Below are 22,953 nucleotides of genomic sequence, written 5' to 3' on the forward strand. Positions count from 1 at the left end.
AGGAGCTCTCAGGAATGTCCGGAGACCCCCTCCCGCCGGGTAGTCTCCATTGTGTCTAGGCTTTCGTCTCGAGAGGAATGCGGGCCCACCAATTTGAGCAAGGCCCGTTAGGTGTAAACGAAGGCTTTTGTGTGGGCCCCAATTAAATGCTGTTTCTGCACACCTGTGTTGCTAGTCGTAATTGCGATTGCCTGGGATGCACCGCCTTTGGTGGAGATCAGAGAGCGACGGTGGAAGTGTCGCTTAGGGGTTTGCTAGGCACTTGGGAAATGACTCCCTGTGCTTTCTCTGTGTTGAAGATTGCACTATGCTTTTCACACAAAAGGACATTATTAAAAACTTTTTCTTTTTGGTTTTGGTGGGTTTTTGTTTGTTTTTTGGTTACATGTGAGCCCTGGATGCTTGAAAGCAAATAAAAAGTGTTTAGGATCTAATCAAATTGATTTATATTATTTGAGGCTTGAATTAAGTCTATTCTGTCTTCCACTATCCCCTCTGTATATGTATGTATAGCGATTACTACTACTGTTAGGTTTTAATGAGTATCTTACCATAAATATACATAGCCACTATTTCAACATATATTAACATCCACAAAATTAGGGCAATACAATATTTCAGCATTCAGATTTGTTCCTAAAACTTATTTTTCGCCATGATATCCTAAGCCCAAACTTTATTCAGCTCTCTTTAAGGGTTGAGTAACAGATAATGATGATGAAACAAAATAAACGCAGTGCTATTTCAGAGTTGTCTATGTGCCAGCTACAGAGTGAGAAGCCCCTAAGTTGTAGTTTCTAGTTATTTATATACGTGTTAGAATTCTAGTTATTTATGCATATATTGTATATATTTGTACATATATTTATGCATATATACAAATAAACTTTCATTTGTTATTTCTTAGTTGTCTGCATACAGTTGCTTCCCTATATTCAATGAATTTATATTAATTACTTGGTTTTGTAACATACAAGAAAGAAAATGAGTGAACTGTATACCATAAGGATTCAAAATAGCACCTTACTATTGCCAACATTGGCATGGCAAACTTGTGAAGGAATTCCCTTTGGACTAGGTCCACTAAAAATGGTGTCCAGGGCTAAGGTGAGTGCCTAAACTGCCTTTTTCCCAGAGGACTAGATGTTTCCTCAAAACTGGCAAACTACTATCAACAGTAACCCTCATCAAGGACATTGGTAGTATTTTTAAATGATTAGTTTTCTGTGTATATTTTAGTGCTTAAAGACCGCAATTCCAAATTGACTGCTTTCAGTATATCATTTTACGCGGTTGATCTATAATTCATTACCTGAGCACACCAGGGGAGGCAGTGTTGTGAACTGTACACTGGTAAGCTACTTGGTGAAACCAGGCTTTGTATTTTTAATGTGTTTAATTATATTTAAAATCAAGGAAGGCTTAGGGTTGTGCCTGGTTTTCTTTGAAAATATGGATTTGTTATCTAAGGGTTGCAGTTGATGACGTTTTGATGTCATATTAATATGTTTGCTGCTGCTACCAAGAGCTTTGTCAAGCAAGTTGGAGATGGAGGGAGATTAGTTCCTGTTCCAAGCCTCAGTGAGGCTGACAAATACCAGCCTCTAAGTCTGGTGGTAAAAAAGAAGCGATGCTTTTTCTTTCCCAGATATAAATTTACTTCAACACCTTTTACACTGAAAGATATTCTTCTAGGAGACAGAGAAATTTCAGCTGGTAAGTTTTAATGTCTATTTCAGAGCGACTGCTCATTGGCTGTATTACAACAATCTAAACAGGTTGTATGTACTACTTATTTTGTAATATTTACACATTTTCATTGATAAAAGCAACTTTTCTTATGATAGTAGTAATAAGATTAATAATATCTAAAATTTGTATAGTATCAAATCTTATTGGTTGAATAATTTTCCAACATATTCTGTAAAATCTTTTATTGTATAATTTTATTTCACTTATCTTATAGATTGTTTTGACCAAATCAACTTAGAATATGACAAAATAGATTATAGATTTCATCTATAAAATGAGATCTGACTTGCCTATTTACATGGTCACATGAGATGAAACTAATTTACATTTATTTCTTATGGCTCAGTTATTGCAATTGGTAAACTGAAATGTATCTTATTGTCATGTGTTACTCATTCCCAGTCCACCTTAACTAAAAGTAAATCCAGGCAGGTCTAATACAAATTACAAAGTATGCTCAAAAGCCATTAACAATCTGCCTCTCCTTTCTGTTTTCTTAAAACAGTTTAGAAAACAAATTGACATTTTGACAAAGTATTTCTTATAAACACTTGTTTTTCTTTCAACCACTCTGTGGATATTAAAGCTTATAGAGTTCTGTTGGTGGAACGAAGAACTTGAGTTCTCTTTTAAGTACTCTATTTTTGTTGTCAAATTAATGCTATTTTAAATCTTGGCTTGACACGTTGCCTTTCTCAACATGTAACGTGTCTTCTTCTCAACGTGTGATGAAGTCTTACATAGTAAATTAATGCATTACTACATATAACATATTAAATGAATTCAAGACATTTAAAAAATATTGATTTCCTTTTCTTAAAGGTATTTCATCTTATCAGTTACTGAATTATGAAGATGAATCAGATGTTTCACTCTATGGAAGGCGAGGCAACCATATTGTGAATGATGTTGGGATTAATGTCACTGGATCAGATTCTGTTGCAGTGAAAGCTTCATTTGGTGTGGTGACCAAACATGAAGTGGAAGTATCGACATTACTCAAGGAAATTACTACACGGTCAGTAGAATAATACTTAATATACTTGAGTGTTTTCATTAAATATCGTAATTATGTAAACTTCGTTATAAACAATGCTTAAAACATTCAGGTTCTATCTATTGTCTAATGTAATTTAATTCTTTCATTTGATTGAAATACTACAAATTAGCAATATATCCAGGCTTTAGATAAGGGTAGATAGCCAAAATCATTTGGTTTAAACAGGATTTTTGATTGTTCCACAGAATTGCTTTGGTCCTAAATTGGTCCAAAATTGCTTTGGTGCCAAATTATCAGATGAAAAGAATGTACTAATCTGCATGCAACAAATATACTAAGGGGGTCTCCTCCAACAGAATCCTATAATAAGCATGTTTTAAGAAAACAGAAAGGAGAGGCAGATCATTAATGGCTTTTGAGCATACTTTGTAATTTGTATTAGACCTGCCTGGATTTACTTTTGGTTAAGGTGGACTGGGAATGAGTAACACATGACAGCAAAAATGTACTTGATAATATGTAATTAGATGTGACAGGTTCTTGTGAATCTTTTTTTTTTTTTTTTCAGAAAAATTAATTTTGACCACAGCTTGATACGTCAGACAAAAAGCAGCAGAAAGGCAGTATTGTGTGTGGTCATGGAAAGCATTCGAACCACACGACAGTGCTCGCTGTCTGTGCATGCTGGAATTCGTGGGGAAGCCATGCGGGTAAACCATACTCATTAAGTTTCTCTTACTAAAAAGCTGCAATGGGAATTTTTACATAGTACTCAATTTCTAATGAGACGTGTATTTTGTCAAATGTTGAGATTAAAGAGCTGCAAGTGTATATCAGATTTTGCACAGTAATGGTTTTGTTTGAGAGTTTTAAAAAAATCCAAGAAAATTTGGATTCTAAATGTGGAACATAATGCAAACAAAACACTAATCCTTATGAAATAATTTACACTGAAGTCTCTCCTATTGCTATTTAAATGAAGTTTTAAGAATGCTTATGTTGAATTCTTGATTTTATTTTTTTATTATTTTTTAATGATTTTTTAAAATGTTTATTTTTGAAAGAGAGAGAGCATGAGCAGGGGAGGGGTAGAGAGGGGAACAGAGGATCTGAAGCAGGCTCTGTGCTGACAGCAGAGAGCTCGATGTGGGGCTAGAACCCATGAACCATGAGATCATGACCTGAGCTGAAGTTAGATGCTCAACCGACTGAGCCATCCGGGTGCCCCTTGATTTTATTTTTAAGTGATGTACTTTATACTTGAATTTTTAAAAGTTGATTTTATATTTTTATTTTAAGTTTTCTAAAATAACATTGTCAATGGCCAAACATGCTTCATTCAATGTTAAATACTTTTAAAAAACCTCTTGGAACTTGTTTTTAGTTTTTAAAAAGCTCCGTATTATTTGTCTTTGTCATTCACATAATAATGACACATAATAATGACACTTGATTGGCTTTATTAAAACCAATTGTTAGGGTTCAGTGAAAAACTTTTAAAGTCTTTGCAAATAAAGGTTCTGTTCAGTGGCTATGTTTAGCTGCCTACTGAATTGTTTAACATTGGATCATTTCAGGGGCACAAACTGAAACATTTAATTGTCGGAGATTACTTTGGAAAATAAGTTGATGATTGCTTTGGAAAGCTGCTGAAAACTCTGGGGACTTTAGAACAATAGACAGGGTAGGCTAAAAACAACTGTAGCACTTAAACAGTTGGTTTGTGGTTGAAAAGAAAAGGTTTCTATGTTAGCATTATTGTAGCACTAAGTGCCAGTGTTAGTGAGAAAGTGGTGAGTGGTATTTCCTAGATCATGAGACCCCATTGGACCACTTGGACCTCTGGTATAAACAGTTAAATTCAATGGGATAATTTGTTTTTAAGTTTGAATTATTTTATTAATTTTATTATTATTTTTTTTGAATTTACATCCAAATTAATTAGCATATAGTGCAACAATGATTTCAGGAGTAGATTCCTTAATGCCCCTTACCCATTTAGCCCATCCCCCCTCCCACAACCCCTCTAGTAACTCTCTGTTTGTTCTCCATATTTAAGAGTCTCTTATGTTTTGTCCCCCTCCCTGTTTTTTTTTTTTTTTTAATTTTTTTTTTAATTTATTTATTTATTTATTTATTTATTTATTTATTTATTTTTGAGACAGAGAGAGACAGAGCATGAGCAGAGGAGGGGCAGAGAGAGAGGGAGACACAGAATCATAAGCAGGTTCCAGGCTCTGAGCTGCCAGCACAGAGCCCGACGCGGGGCTCGAACTCACAGACCAGGAGATCATGACCTGAGCTGAAGTCAGACGCTTAACCGACTGAGCCACCCAGGCACCCCCCCCCTGTTTTTATATTATTTTTGCTTCCCTTCCCTTATGTTCATCTGTTTTGTACCTTAAAGTCCTCATGAGTGAAGTCATATGATACATGTCTTTTTCTTGACTAATTTCGCTTAGCATAATACCCTCTAGTTCCATCCACGTAGTTGCAAATGGCAAGAATCATTCTTTTTGATTGCCAAATAATTAGTTTTTGTCTTAATGGTAGGATTGTATGAACTGTTTTCTTTCTCCAAGAAGCTGTCTTTATGTGTTGTGCTCCTTAATAATGTTATTTATTTATTTACTATAGTTTCATTTTATGGATGAACAGAATCCCAAGGGAAGGGACAAAGCTATTGTTTTTCCAGCACACACAACCATAGCTTTCAGTGTTTTTGAACTCTTCGTTTACTTGGATGGTGCCTTTGGTAAGTGAATGATTTGCACGAAACGCTGAAATGATTATATTTTTAAGAATTTAATGGGAAACACACGCATACATTCTCTATGTGACTGTAGAAGAATGATGCTCTCAACACTGTCAATCATATGCTTGGGTAAAGTAGCTGGGAAAGACCCTCTGTCTATATTCACCCACTACCTCTTTTCTGCCTGGTGAAAGCTGTAGACACCCCGCCACCCAACTTGCAATTATAGATAAGAGCTCAAGTGCAATGCCATTGGCAAAGTATTCCTTGAGTTACATAGAGAGATAATAAATGACCTTCTAATAGGTAGTTTTTGATGATGGCAAATAGAGGAGTGGGTAGGCAAGATGCCCGCAGGGGTCAGTGCCCAAACTAGGGTACCCAAAGACAAATTCTTTTCAGTTTTACCTACCATAGACCAGCTTCACCCCGACTCTCTCTAAAAAATAACTTTAATACAAATACTTACCTTAAAATTGTCTTTATATACTTTATACAGTACTTTATATACCTTATATGATACCTCAGTGCAGTTCACTGTAGACCGCTAAATTTCACAGGTCTTTAAGATTAGGGGGCCAACCAGCTCAAAGCACTAGGTGAGGGAGCCCCCTAACCATGGTAATTTATAAACATTTGTAGACCTGTTTTTGTTTTTGCAGTTCTGTGGGAAGAGGGAATAGGGAATCCAGAAATGTGACAAAACATGCTACTTACAGCCTATTTGGGACGCTTCAGATGTAGGTTTTTACAGTTATTGTGATTGTTAGGAGCAGTGTCAACTGATAGAACTGATATATCCATTAAAATGTAAAATGTGCATATCCTACACTTTTAGGAATTTATCCTACAGATATACATATGCAAAGTGATATGAGTATAAGGATATTCAATTTGTAATAGCAAAAGATTGGAAATACCCTTAAGATCTACGATCAATAACTAGTTTAATAATGATGCATATCCACAATACAGAACATTATGAAGCCATTAAGAAGAATGACGTAGCACTAGGGCACCTGACATGGAATCCTAAGAGATATTTTAAATAAATGTGTGTAGTGTTTAACTATTTGAGCCTAAATAATTTTATGTGCATACATACATACGTATATATTCCTTTATGCTTGTAAAATATATGGAGTATTTGTGGAAGTATACTCAAGAAATTTAACAGTGGTTACTTCTGAGGTGGAAAACTGAGGCTGGGATCCAGACTAGATGGAAACTCATCACTGTATCCCCCTTTTGTTCTCTGGATTTTGTACCATGTGAATGTTAGCTTTTCCAAAAATATAGAAAATTTAACTTAAAAAATACAGTGAATGACATGTGCCAGAATTCATCAACCACAACTAAAACTCCCAATAAAATGTGAGTTGTTCCAGTAATAACATCAAAAAATTTTCTTACAGACCTTTGTGTCACTTCAGTGTCAAAAGGAGGTTTTGAAAGGGAAGAAACTGCAACGTTTGCGCTGCTCTACAGATTGAGGAATATACTATTTGAGAGAAGTATGTCCGTTGAAAAGTATTTCAATTTTTTTTTTTTTTTCCTTCTCAGATTAACACTTGAGTTTATCTGTTCAGTACTCCTGTCTGCTAAGGAAGAATTACAATCTAAAAGTAAAATCATTTCATGACTGATGGTTTAGATTCACGTATTTATAAATGCACTTTGGTTATATATTTTTTATTTGACCTGTAACACATTTCTGTTTTTGTGCTTTTAGATAGAAGAGTGATGGATGCCATTTCTCGTTCACAGCTTTACTTAGATGATCTTTTTTCTGACTACTATGACAAACCTCTCGGCATGACTGATATTTCTCTCAAAGAAGGGACTCATATCCGAGTTAACTTACTTAATCACAACATTCCAAAAGGACCTTGCATACTCTGTGGAATGGGGAACTTCAAAAGGGAGACGGTTTATGGGTGCTTTCAGTGCTCCGTCAATGGGCAGAAGTATGTGAGACTTCATGCAGTTCCTTGTTTTGATGTTTGGCACAAGAGGATGAAATAAAACAAAAATAATGAACGTACCTTGCTAGTGTTTTAGGTGCACCTGTGCCACACACCTTTCCAAAATTTTCTAGGTTTGCTTTGATGAATTGTGGCAAAGTAAAGAGGGAGAGGAAAGAGAAATTAACCTGTTTGGGCATCATTTTCTTCAGCGATAAAAGGGAAGATAATAGTTTCTATCCTATAAATTGCCATAAAGGTTAATATTGTTTATGTGAAAAAGGTTTAAATATTCAAAACATAGCGATTCCTTCATAAAATCTGCCAGTTACCTTAGAAGTATACTTGGGAATTCAGTCTATCATCTTAACTTTACACAGCGATTTTTCTCAATATCAATTTTGGTTTTAATTGGCTTTTAAGTCAACATTTAAGAATGACAAGAGGTTAAATGTGGTGACTTTATGGTGCCTTACCCACTGCCTTAGGTCTGGTAAAATGAGAAAAATGTGTTAATAATTTAATGTAATCCTAAATATTTAATTGCGGTATCAAATTAAAAGCACACTGAGCTCAGTGTGGGGTTTTGTGTACACAGTTAACAGGGAGACTGTTAGTGGTAATGGGCTGCTGTCCTGTATCATACACATGCTCCCTAGTTTTGTCTTTATAAAAACTCACTGCTGTCAAGGTAAGGCAGCTAGAAAAAAAAAAAAATAGTTAAGGCAACTAGGACACCTTTATCTTTTGCCTTTGAAAATGTTTAAAATATTTAACATATTTAGTTCTGAGAGCTCATTTTCATCTACTCTGTAAGACATCTGAAATTTTTCATACACAGACAACCTAAATTATTAATTTACTCGACACCCTTATTAAAATAATTGCAAAAGTGATGTTAAAATTCTAGAACTCAAAATGTAGTGATACTAGGTATCTACTCGTATATGCCTGTGAAAGCATAAAACAATCATGAAAATATAAAACATCTGATGCCCGTCTGCACGTAGAATGATTAAAATGTTACTGTTTATTTAAATGTGACTAGGGTTTTTGAATCAATCTTCATTTAATATCATCTATAAATTTTAAAAACATAAGTTTAAAAGCACTTTGAAAACAATGGGACAGGATAGAATTGTGAATAGTTTGTATAAAGGGATGATTTCCTTGTATATCTTCCTTCCACAGTATTTTTGTTTTGAGCAGAATATATGAGTCAAGTGCAAATACGAGTATACTGATGGCAAAATATTCTAGTGACTTTTTTTGCATGGATACAGATAATGGGAGTCATTTCCAGTGGAGGTTTTCCGGAGGGAAGTCAAAGAACAAGAATTCGCGATTAGCAAGTAAAGAGTTTACAAAACTGGGTACAGGCATGAAGAACTGGGAGGAAAAAAAGATAGTGAATGTTTTGGTTTTATGAAGTGTCAAACTCAGTGCTATGGATCTGTGATATCCACTAATCTGGTGGTTTTTGTGTTACCCCTGCACTTTTAGGTAATAGAATTTCTGGCAGTGTATCGATGGTTTGGAAAGGGCAAGTTTCAGAAAATGGAAAAAGCTTTGTTTTGAACTCACATGTCTTGAACAGAGCTATTTCCTGACCATACCTTCCTACATATGCAGTAGGCAAAACCTTACATGTTCTGATAAATAATGTGTCCTTTCTTTGGCACCAGTGTGATCTTCTACAGCATCTCTTACCTCCTGTTCTCAACAAATTGGATGTCATGATTTGACTGTGACACAGAATTGCCATGGCAGTGTATGTTCCCATTTGTATCCTCATTTGATATCCTCACATATCCTTATGTGTAAAATAAATTCTACACATTTTCAAAAATTTGATGGCATAGGAGTTTGTAATGCTCATTCATGATCAATAACAAGAACATTGTAAAATGAAGTGACTGACAGGATAGAGACACATAGAGAAAGGGAACTGGAAACTAGATGCCATGGCATCAATTTAAGACTATCAAGACAAAACATTAGGGATGATAGATCTAAAGGCCTACAGGAGGCCAGAGGAAATAACACATTTATAATGATGTCTGAAAAAGTACAGACTCAGAGCAGTATAGACTTTATTATGTCTGCTATAAGAGACACAAAGTCTTTGGTCTGATCAAATATCTTTAAACATTCCCCACTGGAATAATGACCCAAGGCCAGAGCTTGCACCAAGGAGTACAGCGACGGTGTTAAGGCTCTCTGTGGGACAGAATTGTACAAGTAATATTTTCCTATATGCATACCAAAGGAAGATTTGTTCAGTCCTGTCATTTAAAAAATTTTTTTTAAATGTTTATTTATTTTTGAGAGAGAGTGCGAGCAGGGGAGGGGCAGAGAGAGGGAGACAGGATCTGCAGCAGACTCTGAGCTGTCAGCACAGAGCCCAACACAGGGCTCAAACTCACAAACAGCAAGATCATGCCCTGAGCTGAAGCCGGTCGCTTAACCGACTGAGCCACCCAGGCGCCCTAGTCCTGTCATTTTGATATTATCCTTTCATTTGTAATGCTATGAAATGTATCAGCAAGTGAAATGTTAATTCCTGGGTCCTTATTGAATATTTTAAAAATTGGATATGTATACATGTTATTAAAGTTAGAACTGGGAAGAACCTCATCGATTTTGACATAGGTGTTCTCCTATCTCCTGAAGGGGGAGAACTGCCTACTGGAATGAAGAGGTCTATTTCATGGTGCCACTATTCGTGTTCACAGGATAAAGCAACCGGAAACACAATTATCTTTCCTGAAAGTTAAATCTGCAAAATAACACATTTATTATGCCAAAATTACATGTATTGAGGGGATCAAAATATGTTCTCATGGAGGGAAAACAGAAAATACAAGTTCTACAAAAGTAACTCTTTTATATATAAAGTACAGTAAGTAGCTAAGAAAATTTAGAAATAAAATACACTATAGTTCATCATGTTGATATACATTGTATTCCTTGGAAGAAATGAAGCCATCACCATCATGATCATTCTTCTTAAAAATATCTTCTAAAACTGCATTCTGATATGACTGGTCACGAGGCTTCTCATCTTTTTCAAATTCCCTTTTCAGGTAATTATTTATCTAGAGGGCCAAAATATGTCTTTAATAAAAAAGTACCACAGTAAATATCCAGTAACTTTAAGGAAATGTTTACATAAGGAAACTGAAATCTACTTATAATAAGTGATAAAAAATTGTTAAAAGCTATTTGAGGTTTTATTTTTTCACCTTTAAAGCAATTTTCTGAAAAGAAACATCTTCAAATTAGCTTCCCCTGAGGTTATAGATGTTAGTTGTACATACTCAAAGATTAACATCGGAAATGAATTTTGTTGAAACTTAAGTGTTTTCGAGTAATCTACACTGTCCACATTATGAAAGGAAAATCATCCTTAAGGATTTCTATTAGTGAATAAAATCCAAATTGGCATTTTTATAATCTCTAAAATTAATGAATATATTCTATTATCAATAAAACTCAACCATAATTTTTGAAATAAAATTTAATTTTCTTAATTTTCTATGCTTCTATAACTCTCCTTCAAATCCATATGATAATCTCTATATAATAATGTCAAATAAAGAACAGATATTCTTTTTTTTTCTATGTTTATTTTGAGAGAGAGAGAGAGAGAGCACATGAGCAGGGGAGGGGCAGAGAGAGAGGGAGAGAGAATATCCCAAGCAGGCTCCACACTGACAGCATGGAGGTGACATGGGGTTCGATCTCATGAACCATGAGATCATGACCTGAGCCGAAATCAACAGTTGAACACTCAACTGACTGAGCCACCCAGGTGCCCCTTAAGAAAAGGTATTCTTAAGTATTCTTTCTCTGTATAATATGACATTTCTATTAGCCACATGTGACTACTAAGCACTTGAAATGTGGCTAGATCAAATTGAGATATGCTACTACTATAAGGGTAAAATACACAACAAATTTTGAAGACAACAAAAAATATCTCACTGATTATTTTTGATTTCATGTTGAAGTGGAAATATTTTAGATATACTGAGTGACAAAACATACTATTAAAATTAATTTCACCTGTTTATTTTTGTTTTTTAAGATGTGGCTACTAAAAGTGTTTAAATTATGTACATGACTTGTGGCACACAGGTGGCTCAGTCGGTTAAGCATACCACTCTTAATCTTGGTTCAGGTCATGATCTCACAGTTCATGGGATCTAGCCCCACGTTGGGTTGTGCACTAACGGTGTGGAGCCTGCTTGGGATTCTCTCTCTTCCTCTCTCACTGTCTCCCTGCCCACCCTCCCTCCCACCCCAAGCTGTCTTTCAAAATAAACTCAGAAAAAATAAATTATATATGTGACTCAATTATATTTCCACTGGCAAGGGCTAATTTATGTAATAACTATAGAAAGCAGTGTGTAATAATCTGGAGATAATGTTCAGCAAGGCAATAATCTGGAGATAATGTTCAGTAAGGCTGGGCACTTTAGAAAAAAATTTAATGTTTATTTTTGAGACAGACACAGAGCATGAGCAAGGGAGGGGCAGAGACAGAGGGAGACACAGAATCCTTAGCAGGCTACAGGCTCTAAGCTGTCAGCACAAAGCCCGATGAGGGGCTTGAACTCATGAACCATGAGATCATGACCTGAGCTGAAGTCAGGCATTTAACCCACTGAGCCACCCAGGCATCCCAAGGCTGGGCATTTTAGAGGAAAGACTATTTTTGAAAGCTAAAGTTGAACTCTGAGAGGTATTTAGCAATACAGATCCCAACTCAATCCATCATGAGTAGACTTTATTTTAGAATGATCAATGGATCTTAATGAAGTATATATAAACTGTTCTCAAATGGGACTTAAGTCCTATTGAGGGAGATACATTTTTATTCCAGTTGAGCCTCAGCAATCCTATGAAGGTGAAAAGAATTTTAAAGAACCTCAAATCTTCCTCAGTTTCTAAGTAAATATACTGACCCTCAAAATGTACTTTTCTAGTACACTGTAGTGGAGAGGTACAAAATGGCAGTGGGTAAGAACATAACCTTAATGTAGTGTATTCCCCTTCTCTCCCACCTTATACTAAGGAAATAATTGACACAATCTGATGATGAAGGGAGGAAGTTTCTTTTAGTTCATATTTCAAATCCTGGTTTTGTCATATACTGGCTGTGTGGTCTTGAACAGGTAACTTAACGTCTTTGAACCTCAATTCTGTCATCTGTAGAAGGAGGGAAACAGTACCTTTATGGTAGGATTGATGTAAGGATTAGAGTAATATTTATAGATGTCAATAAAAGATAGCTATTGTTATTCAAGCATGTGAAAATCACTCTGACCATCTAGTGACAATGCAGGCGACACCTGAGAGACATCTGGGCAGATGGTAGCTAAGCAGGTCACTGTTTTTGGACTTTCTCTACTTTTATTTTCCCGAAAAAACTAAAGATCTGATAAGGTCTCCTGAGGGAGTGTTCATACCGCAGAACATGCCTTTTTGGATGCAGTTGATAATGAATGGTCTGTGTGCATAGGCTGAGCTCTTGGGTCCCATGTGAATTCATCTGCTGCTGTTCACTCTACAAGTCATACGGAGTCAACGCAAAGCACATACTGGGATGAATTTTCCAGCCCTCTAATTGTCCTCCTTCTTCAGGAATGGGGTATGTTCACATTCACATATTCCTCTTCCACTGGTGAGCAGCAAAGGACCTTCAGGAGAAGGTCCTTACTAATACCCTGGAGGAGGAAGTAGCATCAGGGTGGGGGAAGGACTAGGGATGGAGAGGAAAAAAACAAAACCCGAGAAAGGGGGCTTACTTGTTTCCTGAAATCAATGACTCAGGTACCTTTTATCACTTAGGTGGTAGAGCCATGCCTGTTAAACTGTTTTCAAACAAGAGGGCAGACAATTGGGTTACTCAATTTAAGGCAAAAGGGTATAGTCAGTGAGACTAGGTAAGGCACCAGTCTTCAAGAGTACAAACACTAGCCCTGAAACATCTGTGCTGGAAATTCCCTGAAAGACGCAGGGTAGGCCATGGTTAAGAGCACAGAAATGGAGCCAGACTGCTGAGCTGCAATCTGATGAAGTCACTTACAGTGGCGTGACCTTAGCCAGTTCCTCAACATCATTTCCCCCTTCTCTAAATAGAGATAATGACAGGTGTCTACCTCATAAGTTGTCATAAAGATGATGCTTGCTAGCCCTTTTCAGAATTTCCTGTAATCCCCACAATCCTGTGAGGTGGAAATTATTTGCCCTGTTCCAAATTCCTATGGTGGTGTTTGAACGAGATTTGTTCCTGTAGTCTAGAAACTGGGGATGCCCTGTAGAAATTAGCTTGGTATTTTAATGACCCTCTGGCAGGGAGAAAGGCAGCTGAACAGGATGACTCAGTTACAAGTTTTATACTCAAAAAGCACATTTTCTTCTTGGAGCTTAGATTTTTTAGTAACCAGCTCTATTTTGTTTCAAAGTTTATTTATTTTGAGAGAGAGAGAGCAGGGGAGGGACAGAGAGAAAGGGAGAGAGAGAATCCCAAGTAGGCTCCCCTCTGTCAGCACGGAGCCCCATGTGGTGCTCAAACCCACGAACTGTGAGATCGTGACCTGAGCTGAAATCAAAAGTTGGACACTTAACCAACTGAGCAACCCAGTGGCCCCTTAGTAATCAGCTCTATTAAAAGCAATGTAATCAGCCCATACTTAGTAGAGCTAAAAAATAACAGCTGTAACATGGATGTCTTTAAATTGTGATTAAAAAAATGAGACTGTACACGTGGAACTTAGTTTGAATTACCTCAGTTTTAGAGAGTTGCCTATCATTGTCCATGTCTATCTGTTTAAATGTTTCAATGCTTCGTGGTCCTTTGGTCACAGCATAAAGTTCAATCTCAAAAATCAATGTTGCATCAGGTGGAATCTTGCCTTCTGCTAAAGGTATAATTTTTAACAGTTTAACTGATGAAGATAAAGTTCACATATTTATTCACAAGTAGCCATTATAACATCATGATTACATTATTTCATATTTATAAAAACTACCTACTTGGCTTACTTTTAAGGAGGTATTTTCCATGTTTTAAACCAAATCAGTTCTAAGGACCTCATGGGCCCTTATTTCCTGGTTAAATTAAAATATAGATTGTGTAATTTTTATTAATTTACCCCATCATTATACAGGAGGGAGCTGGTGCAGAGAAGAAGTAAATGGGCAGAAAAATTTCAAAGTGTAAATCAGTAATCTTTTAAAAAATGATATTGTATAGTTATTTGAAAGCATAAATAAAACATTTTTCCATAGACTTATCTTTCCACCCCTTTACAGACATCAAAACATAAGTGCAATGACAGAATAATCCAGTAACAATTTTATGAAACAATTTCTAATCATAATAAAGAATTTTAAGTATTAAGTTGAGTAGTTCTCTTTAATAAAGTTAACCTATTAACGGATATCACAGATGATTTTAACAACCTATGGGCTATTTCAGATGACTGTTTCATAAAAATAACCTACTGAAATGACTTGCTAAGAGGCAGCAGTTAGCTTGTGTCACCAGGATATTCCAGAGTCTACCAGGGTCTCATCCATTATAGGCACTCAAATATTTGTTGAATGAATGATCCCTCTGGTTTATTTTTAAAATGGCTATTTGTTCTTTGAAGGAAATAGTGATTTCTTTAATGAAACAGTGAAGAATTCTTGCTAAAGTATTTATATAACCCAAAGAGAAAAGAACTTGAAAGTTATAGCCAAAAGAAGTGAATCAGTCACCTTCAAAGCCAAGACATAGAAAAATCTACCTCTGCATCATCATGTGACTAATGAAGTCCCATGCAATATATCACATACCTGACATTAGAGTAAAAGAGCTACAGATTAATTCAATGATCAGTTTTACAAAATCCATTCCTATTCTGTCCAGTTATAATCTCCTTATGACAGGAAAATAACTAATCATAATAATTAAAGATAACCTCAAACACAAATTCAACTTAAGAAAAAATATTGCATGTACATATGAAGTTTCTGAATAGTTCTGCTGTAAAAGCAGAAAATATTGCCAATCAGGTTTTCTCTTACAAAGAAATTAGAGCAGAAAGAAGAGAAAATGAAAAAGGTAAGTTTGCTATAGAATGACTTGTATTTAGAGAAGCAAATCAAAGACACAGGAGTTAATGTAAAGAATCTATACATACCACATGTACTGTTAATTAAAGTACTAAAAAGTCACATGCATTTCAAGACATGCAAGGGTGCTCTGTGACATGAAGCAAGGATACCGTGCAGAGGAAAGCCTTCTTCAAGTACTACCTAAAATAAAGTTATAGCTGGTGTTAGTAACATAAGTAACTTATGCAAGTAACTTAAAAATGAGTAATAACTTATTTTATTTATTTAAAAAAATTTTTCTTTAATGTTTATTTATTTTTGAGACAGAGAGACAGAGCATGAACGGGGGGAGGGTCAGAGAGAGGGAGACACAGAATCTGAAACAGGGTCCAGGCTCTGAGCTGTGAGCACAGAGCCCGACGCGGGGCTCGAACTCACGGACCGCGAGATCATGACCTGAGCCGAAGTCGGCCGCTTAACCGACTGAGCCACCCAGGCGCCCTGAGTAATAACTTATTTTAAAAAGCTTATTTGATCAAGAAGTTGTTTGTTAAGCAGTTACTTACATCTTCACTACATCTTTTAAGTAGTCTAATCCTACATATTTGGCAGGTAACCAGCAGTTAAGTATGCTCCAAAGAACATTCTTTTGTTGGGCCTCAGTTTCCTTATGTGTAAAACAAAAGTGTTGGTGGTGTTACTAATGAGATTCATCATTTGTATGTGTATTGGAGAAACCTCAAATTAAATATGAACTAACTTCTTCAAAGTTAAACTTGTGTATCTCTACAGCAGGGGTCTGGTTTATTCATAGCTTAGGCAGCCAGGGTAGTCATTCATAGTTAAGCATAAATTAGTTTCAGAAAAGGAAACCTAAGTGGTCATTTGCTGAGGGGTAAGGGGGCTCAATAGGATGGATGAGCACCTATTGATGAGGGATGTGGTTAAAATGAGATTAAAGAGTCTGAAAGGCATACTCTGCCTATATCATTTTGCCTCGAATTGGCCTTGACCTATGACAATAATTTTGGACAAGTATTGCATTCAATTTAATTTATCTCCAATTTTTTTTTTCTCTCCCTCTCCCAGATTCCTCTATGACTAAAAACAGGATATATAAATTGTGGTTCCATGGGAGCTATTTTGATGGGACCAAATGATTGGCCAAAAGCATCGAAAATGAAGTTGGAGTTACATGGAACTGTCTCTAGGAGTTTTAAGTCTGGGTCGGCCTTGCACCACTAACCTCTTTCTAGTCCAATTCGGTGCAGTGATCCCCTGCTCTTACTGGAAAGAGGTGAGGGAATTACTACTATTAGTGAGGTAACCAAACAGCCTCAAAGAGGTTGTGCCATTTCAATGAAATATTTGGGAGTAATGACAATATCTCATCGTAGAAAACTAATCTTTAATGACTTTCATTATATACTAAGTATTTTAAGTAGGTGGGGTTAGCAAGTGTCCTAAATAGCCTGAGGAAGGAATGATTCTGTCTTCCTAGTCTTTACACAGCAACAGGGAGCAAGGACCTAACTGAGAATGCAAAGTAAAAACTGCCTCTGCCAAGCTGACCATTTTCCCCTTTTAAAAACTGTCCCTCTTTATTTAGCTCCACCTTTAATTTTAGTAATTTAAAAGATTAATTTTCGAAAAATTGATACATATGCATGGTAAAAAATTTAAATAGTACAACATACTACAGGGTAAGAAGAAATCTCGTCACCCTTGACCCTCAGGTTTCCTTCTCAGGAACACTTAATGTCGTCAGATGACTGTGTATCCTTACACATATAATCTGTGTAGATACATGATGCATATGTGAAAACGCCCCCCTCACATGTAAGCTCTTTGAGTATAGGAAATTGTTTCTTCTATGTATGTTGCCTTATGCTCAGTGCCTAGAACTGGCCCTGGCAGTTGATGCTCAAGAAATGCTTGTTGCATGAATACATTGTATCCCATTTTATTTTTAACATACTAATACATATGGCTCTACTGCATTCTTTTTACTGGCTGAATCATAATCCATTGTATAGATATGCCATAATTTAACTAAAATAATTCCTTATTAATGGATACTCAGGTAGTTTCCAGTCTTTTGCTACCGAATAAAAGTCTGTATGAATGGTTTTTTATATATACCTTTGTGTACATTTCTATAAATGGAGCTATTGGGTCAGAGGATATGTGCTTTTAAATTTTGATAGAAATTGCTAGCAAGGTCACATGATTTATATTCCCAGCAATAAGGCATGAGACTGCTGGTGTTTCCATACCTGTGCCAACTTTTATGCCTTTGATAATCTGATGAGTGAAAATGGTGAATCACTTTGTTTTAATTTCCCTTTAATTATTAATGAAACTAAGTACTGTCATAGATTTACAGGTTATTTGTATTTTTTTGTTAGTGGGCTGTTTGTTTATGAACCTATCCATTTCTAGGGCTAGGTCATTTTTATTATTCGTTAGTAAGAGTCTTCATAATAGTTGCAAACATTTTCCCCATTTACCAGCTCTACCCAGGTTCTCAGGTCTAATTGTGAGATTTCAAATAAGATATTGAAGCAAGCAGTTCATTTCTTCTACATTTCAAGGCTTCACCTGAATTTGGGTACCAGTGATTGACAGTCGTTATATTCAGATGTTCTTTTTTTCTATGTTCTAGTACTGTCCTTTTACTCTAAAATCATGTTTCAGTTTCCTGAGTTTTATGAATTTGACTTTGGTACTGCTTACCAAAGGCATATACTATAGACATTTATGTAATAATAAAATAACATATACTAAAATACATAAAAATGACAAAGGCAGAGCCTATAGAATATACAGGATCATTATGAGTACTGCCATTATGTGAGGGAAAGAACTCGCCAGAGATCTGTCTCCCAACAATGTCTTATTTTCATTCTATGTAAAAAGTGGGGACCAAGCTGGCCTGCACTAGATACAGCTAAAGTTTATCGGACTCAACAGTTCTGTAAATATTTCCCCTGTGATGTTATATTTGTTTGTTTTAGTGATTCAAAAGTTTTTAATTGTGGGATATACATGTAACAAATAGTTACCACTGTAACCATTTTAGGTTCAGTACAGTTAAATACATTCACATTGCTGTGCAACCAATCTCCAGAACTATTTCATCTTGCAAAGCTCAAACTTTACATCCATTAAACAACTCCCTATTCCACCCTCTTCTCAGCTCCTTCTTTGAAGTTGACTATTCCATGTACCTCATATAAGTGCAATCATACAATATTTGTTTTTGTGATTGGCTTAGTATAATGTACTCAAGGTTCATCCATGTTGTAGCATGTATCAGAATTTCCTACCTTTTTAAGGCTGAATAATATTCCACTGCATGTGTATATATGTTGTTTATCCATTCATCTGTCGATGGATATGGGTTATTTCCACTTTTTGGCTACTGTGAATGGTGCTGCTATGAACATGAGTATACAAATATCTCTTCTAGACCCTGCTTTCAATTCTTTTGGATATATATACCCAAAGCTATGATTTATTTATTTTTTAGCTGGGATTTATTTTTAAATATAACTTAAAGATATAAATATTAAAATACTTTACCATAACCTTCCTTTCCATATGCAAATGAAGGGGGTATAATCACTTTTCGCTTCTCTCCAGGGCACATATCCATCATCGCAATGTCTAGGCCTTTTATGACTTGCCCAACACCAAGAACAAACCATTTGGGGTGGCCTTCATTTTGTGTGCGGCTATAGTAAAAAAAAAAAAAAAACAACACTTAGGTAAACTGATTTTAAGATCAGTGAAATCAAACTTTAAAATACATCTGGACGCTTAGTTATAATTTAAAATAGGAGTCCTCTCTGACTCTTTTCCCATATTAACACTCATTCTGAACCCCCTGGTGGAGTGTTTGGCTCAAACTTCTTTCATAACAGCCAGAAAGAAGTATGATTTGCCCAAAGCTAGTCATTAGGAACCATCTCATCTTTTTTATTGCCATCTTTGCAGAAATGATTCAACAGTTACTTTTTTAATGGGTCTCTGGCCACTAACTAGCTGCATGGCTTGTCCAAATAACTCATTTAAACTTTCTGAGTTTGTTCTAAAAATGACGGTACAGGTTTAGCCTCAAAAAGTCATTTGAACAAAAATTAAAATTTGTATCTTTACTTATTAAATTTATCTATTTTCTTCTAATATTTATTTTATTTTTGAGAGAGAGAGATATACACAGAGTGTGAGCAGAGGAAGGCCAGATAGAGGGAGACACAGAATCTGAAGCAGGCTCCAGGTTCTGAGCTATCAGCACAGAGCCTGACACGGGGCTTGAACTCAGGAACCACCAGATCATGACCTGAGCCCAAGTTGGATGCTTAACCAATTGAGCCACCCAGGCGCCCCAATCTATTTTCTTCTACGTACTAAGAACTTTCTCCAACCCTATCTTCATAGGATAATAGCACAGATGAAGAAAAGCCATTCTCCTTCTGAGTAATAAATGATCAATTAAATCAGAGTAGGCAGTGGCGGGATGAGGGAGAAGGTGGGAGAACACAGGGCCCAGAAGACACCAGGGAAGGTTATTGTTGTGGTGGTTTTTTAATACAGTTGCAAAGTGGCTCTCAGCCTCTAAGTGTCGTGCCTCTGAAGGCCAGTTAAAATCACTTAAACTACCCTACCTAATACTCTGTAAGGAGACTCCAATATACGGAGGAAAAAAAAAAAAAAAAAGTGAACATCCTTACAGACAGCTCCATAACTGAGTTCTATAGATCCCAGGGGTGGGGGCGGGGGTCGGTGTCTGGAGGTAGTGTATTTCCGATAATCTCTTGGGCCAACATTATCAATTTAAAAAGTAATAGTTCAATAGGGAACTAAGGCATATCAGTAGGAATCCCCCACCCTCACGCCCCCCCTCCCCCTGGCCCCGGGAATACAAGGCTCAAACCTTACTGTTACAAGAACAAACCAATCAACCAACCACTTAGGCTTCTGGTTGGTAGAAAGGGAGGCTAGTTTTCATGTATGAACTGGATGCGGGAGTAGTTCACAGCATTTCCTACCTGCAGTAGAATTTCGAACCGTCTTTAGCCAAGTAGCCGTCGTAATGGGCATTTAGCAGGTCTCCCTTCTTGCTTGTCTTGGAACAGTTTTCTGGACGATGCACAACTTCTATTTTCACTTCCTCTGTGCTTTCCTCTTCCTTTTGTCCCTGAGCCCCCAAAATGCCCCATACATAAAAGAAAACGATTAACCTGAATACAAACTTCATGATTCCTGAAATTGGCCCCAGATGACAACTGCGTTCCTTCACGCGTGTCACTTGCTTCCAGAGGCAAAGGCAGCCCAGTTCCGACTCGTGGCAGGCATTGTTCTACGTCACAAAGGGCCGGGGGCGGGACGGCCGATGGCCCCGCCCCCCCCCGGGCTGCGCGCTTAGCCTCAGAATTTTCTTCCGTCCGGCTAGGTCCTATCCCTCTGGTACCCGGCGCTTTAGATGGCTGTCATCAGTCGTTGAAGCAGTACTGAACACTTGCACCGCTTCTCGTTAAATATGCAAATTTTACAGCCGGTTTCCTCAGAGTTATGTAGTAATGCTCGCACTTCCTAAAATGAAACCGGCAAAAGAAATAAACAGCCTACGAGTGGAATGTTGTAGTTAGAGAATACGGCTGTCATTTTTGGAATTAAAAGGTTTCTCCTCAGACCCCTAGGGAACAGCGGGCATATGGCGAGGCAGTCTGCTTCTGCGGTGTCCTTGAAAGCACCTTCTCGGGGTGGAGCCATGCCTTAAGAGATTCCAGGCTAAGCCTCACACAATCTGACCGCCACCTGGTCGCGAGTCAAAAAAGATCCCAATGCTCCCCGCCCCTTTAGATGAGTTTCCCAGGAGTCAACTCCCGCGGTTTGGGCGGGGCTGCTAGTTTGCGCTTCTTTCCCCCACCACTCGGGGGCCGCCGTTTATATGAGGGCTCGGGGGAGTTGAGGAAAACTCTTGATGGTGACTTTTTTTCTTACCATCCACGGTACACAGATGAGAAAATGAAGTAATTTGAGTATTCGGCTTTTCCCCCCAAAACCTAATATGCAGCAGGGATTTGACCAAGTCTGACACAAAACCACCCTTTATCCCACCCCCAAACATTTTAGGATGAAAAACTTCCAAACATACAGAAATATTGAATTTTATTACCTCATCGCCGCGGCCTTCCAACCACCACTTGGAGTCTATCGTTGACATGTAACTATATTCGATTTATTACACATCCATCCATCCATCCATCCATCCAACAACTCACCTTATTTCCAAGTGAATACCCAAAGACTTTTTACCCAAATCAGAAAAGCTTCAGCACAGGCCTGGATTCGGTTCGGGAAAGAGAGGTGTTACTCTATTTGGTGATGCTAAGCAAAACTGCAGCACTGAGCTTGCTTTGCTTAAAGATCCAGCATTTAGTAAACCTGAATTATTGTCATTACGTAAGATGATCATTTCCAAACAGGATTTTTTAAAAATCATAAAAGCTAGGGGAAAGCCCTTATTTCTAGAATAAAATAAATTCCAAAGTTCGGTTCCATGTTTTATATTCTAAATGAAGTAGTGGCTAAGGTTAATTGTCAGCGTGGTGACAGTTCCCCTTGGGGCCCCTCGCGGTTCCTTGCCGGAGGATTTTCAGCGCCACACTGCCTAACTAGGAGATAGTTTCTTGGGCCCCCTGAATGTGAGGAGGGTACGGGGGAAACATAAACGGGTAATCTTTTATTCTCCTGAAACACCACCACCGGAAGGACCTGAGGAAAACCCGAGAGGCCTACGAGACGTAGGGACTTTTGTGCTCCTGCAGCGAGTCCTCGGGTTGGCCGGGGGCTGCGCGCGCCGCGGAGTCCGCCTGCCGGGCCTAGGAGGCTTTAGCCCCGGGGCACGGTCGGTCCGAGCCTCTCCGGGGACTGGGGGGGCGGGGAGGATGTGGGGAGCCCCGGGACCGCCGGCCGAGGGCCAGAGGAAGAATGAGGCGGAGTCAGGTGCCCAGGCTGGGAGGCCAAGGGTGCGCCGCGCCCGCCGGCCCCCTCGCGCAGCCTCCGGCATCGCGGCTGGGCTGCAGGCCGCGCCCGCTCTTCAGCCCCGCCGCCGGGGAGGGGTTTCTTGGGACGAGCCGGCCCCTTTCATCCAGGAAGTGAAAGCGACGTCGGGGTCAATGAAAACAAACGGGGAGCCCGGGGGGAAGGAAGGCGGGCGAGGAGGAGGGAGCGCCGGGGCGCGGGAGGGAACAGCCGTGGGGTGGAAGCGCGAGCGGGAGGCCGGTTGCGGTCGTGATCTTGCCGCCGCCGCTGCCGCGGCTCGCCCGGGGATGTCTGAGCCCGCGCCTCGCTGCCCTCGA

General features: G+C 38.0%; 2 protein-coding genes across 4 annotated transcripts; one reads left to right on the forward strand and one right to left on the reverse strand.

The window, feature by feature from the left end:
* The first annotated feature begins 1,505 nt into the window (after positions 1-1,505).
* Positions 1,506-7,791, forward strand: PJVK (pejvakin). Its single transcript, XM_042952736.1, has 6 exons — positions 1,506-1,716; positions 2,575-2,770; positions 3,321-3,462; positions 5,390-5,507; positions 6,923-7,021; positions 7,240-7,791. Exons 1-6 carry the CDS (start codon positions 1,506-1,508, stop codon positions 7,530-7,532), a joined length of 1,059 nt encoding a protein of 352 aa, XP_042808670.1. The 3' UTR covers positions 7,533-7,791.
* A 2,453-nt stretch (positions 7,792-10,244) lies between these two features.
* FKBP7 (FKBP prolyl isomerase 7) lies at positions 10,245-22,435 on the reverse strand. Of its 3 annotated transcripts, XM_042949265.1 has the most exons (5): positions 21,874-22,433; positions 20,638-21,181; positions 19,169-19,320; positions 14,267-14,400; positions 10,245-10,569 (listed from the first exon to the last, which is right to left on the reverse strand). In XM_042949265.1, exons 2-5 carry the CDS (start codon positions 20,844-20,846, stop codon positions 10,408-10,410), a joined length of 657 nt encoding a protein of 218 aa, XP_042805199.1. In that variant the 5' UTR covers positions 20,847-21,181; positions 21,874-22,433; the 3' UTR covers positions 10,245-10,407. The 3 variants fall into 3 exon arrangements, with proteins under 3 accessions (XP_042805199.1, XP_042805200.1, XP_042805201.1); XM_042949266.1 differs by having other exon boundaries at positions 14,267-14,397; positions 20,638-22,435; XM_042949267.1 differs by lacking the exon at positions 10,245-10,569 and adding an exon at positions 12,959-13,203 and having other exon boundaries at positions 20,638-22,435.
* Positions 22,436-22,953: the final 518 nt, after the last annotated feature.

Source organism: Panthera leo, chromosome C1 (assembly GCF_018350215.1).
Source record: "Panthera leo isolate Ple1 chromosome C1, P.leo_Ple1_pat1.1, whole genome shotgun sequence".
In the NCBI taxonomy this organism is placed as follows: Eukaryota; Metazoa; Chordata; class Mammalia; order Carnivora; family Felidae; genus Panthera; species Panthera leo.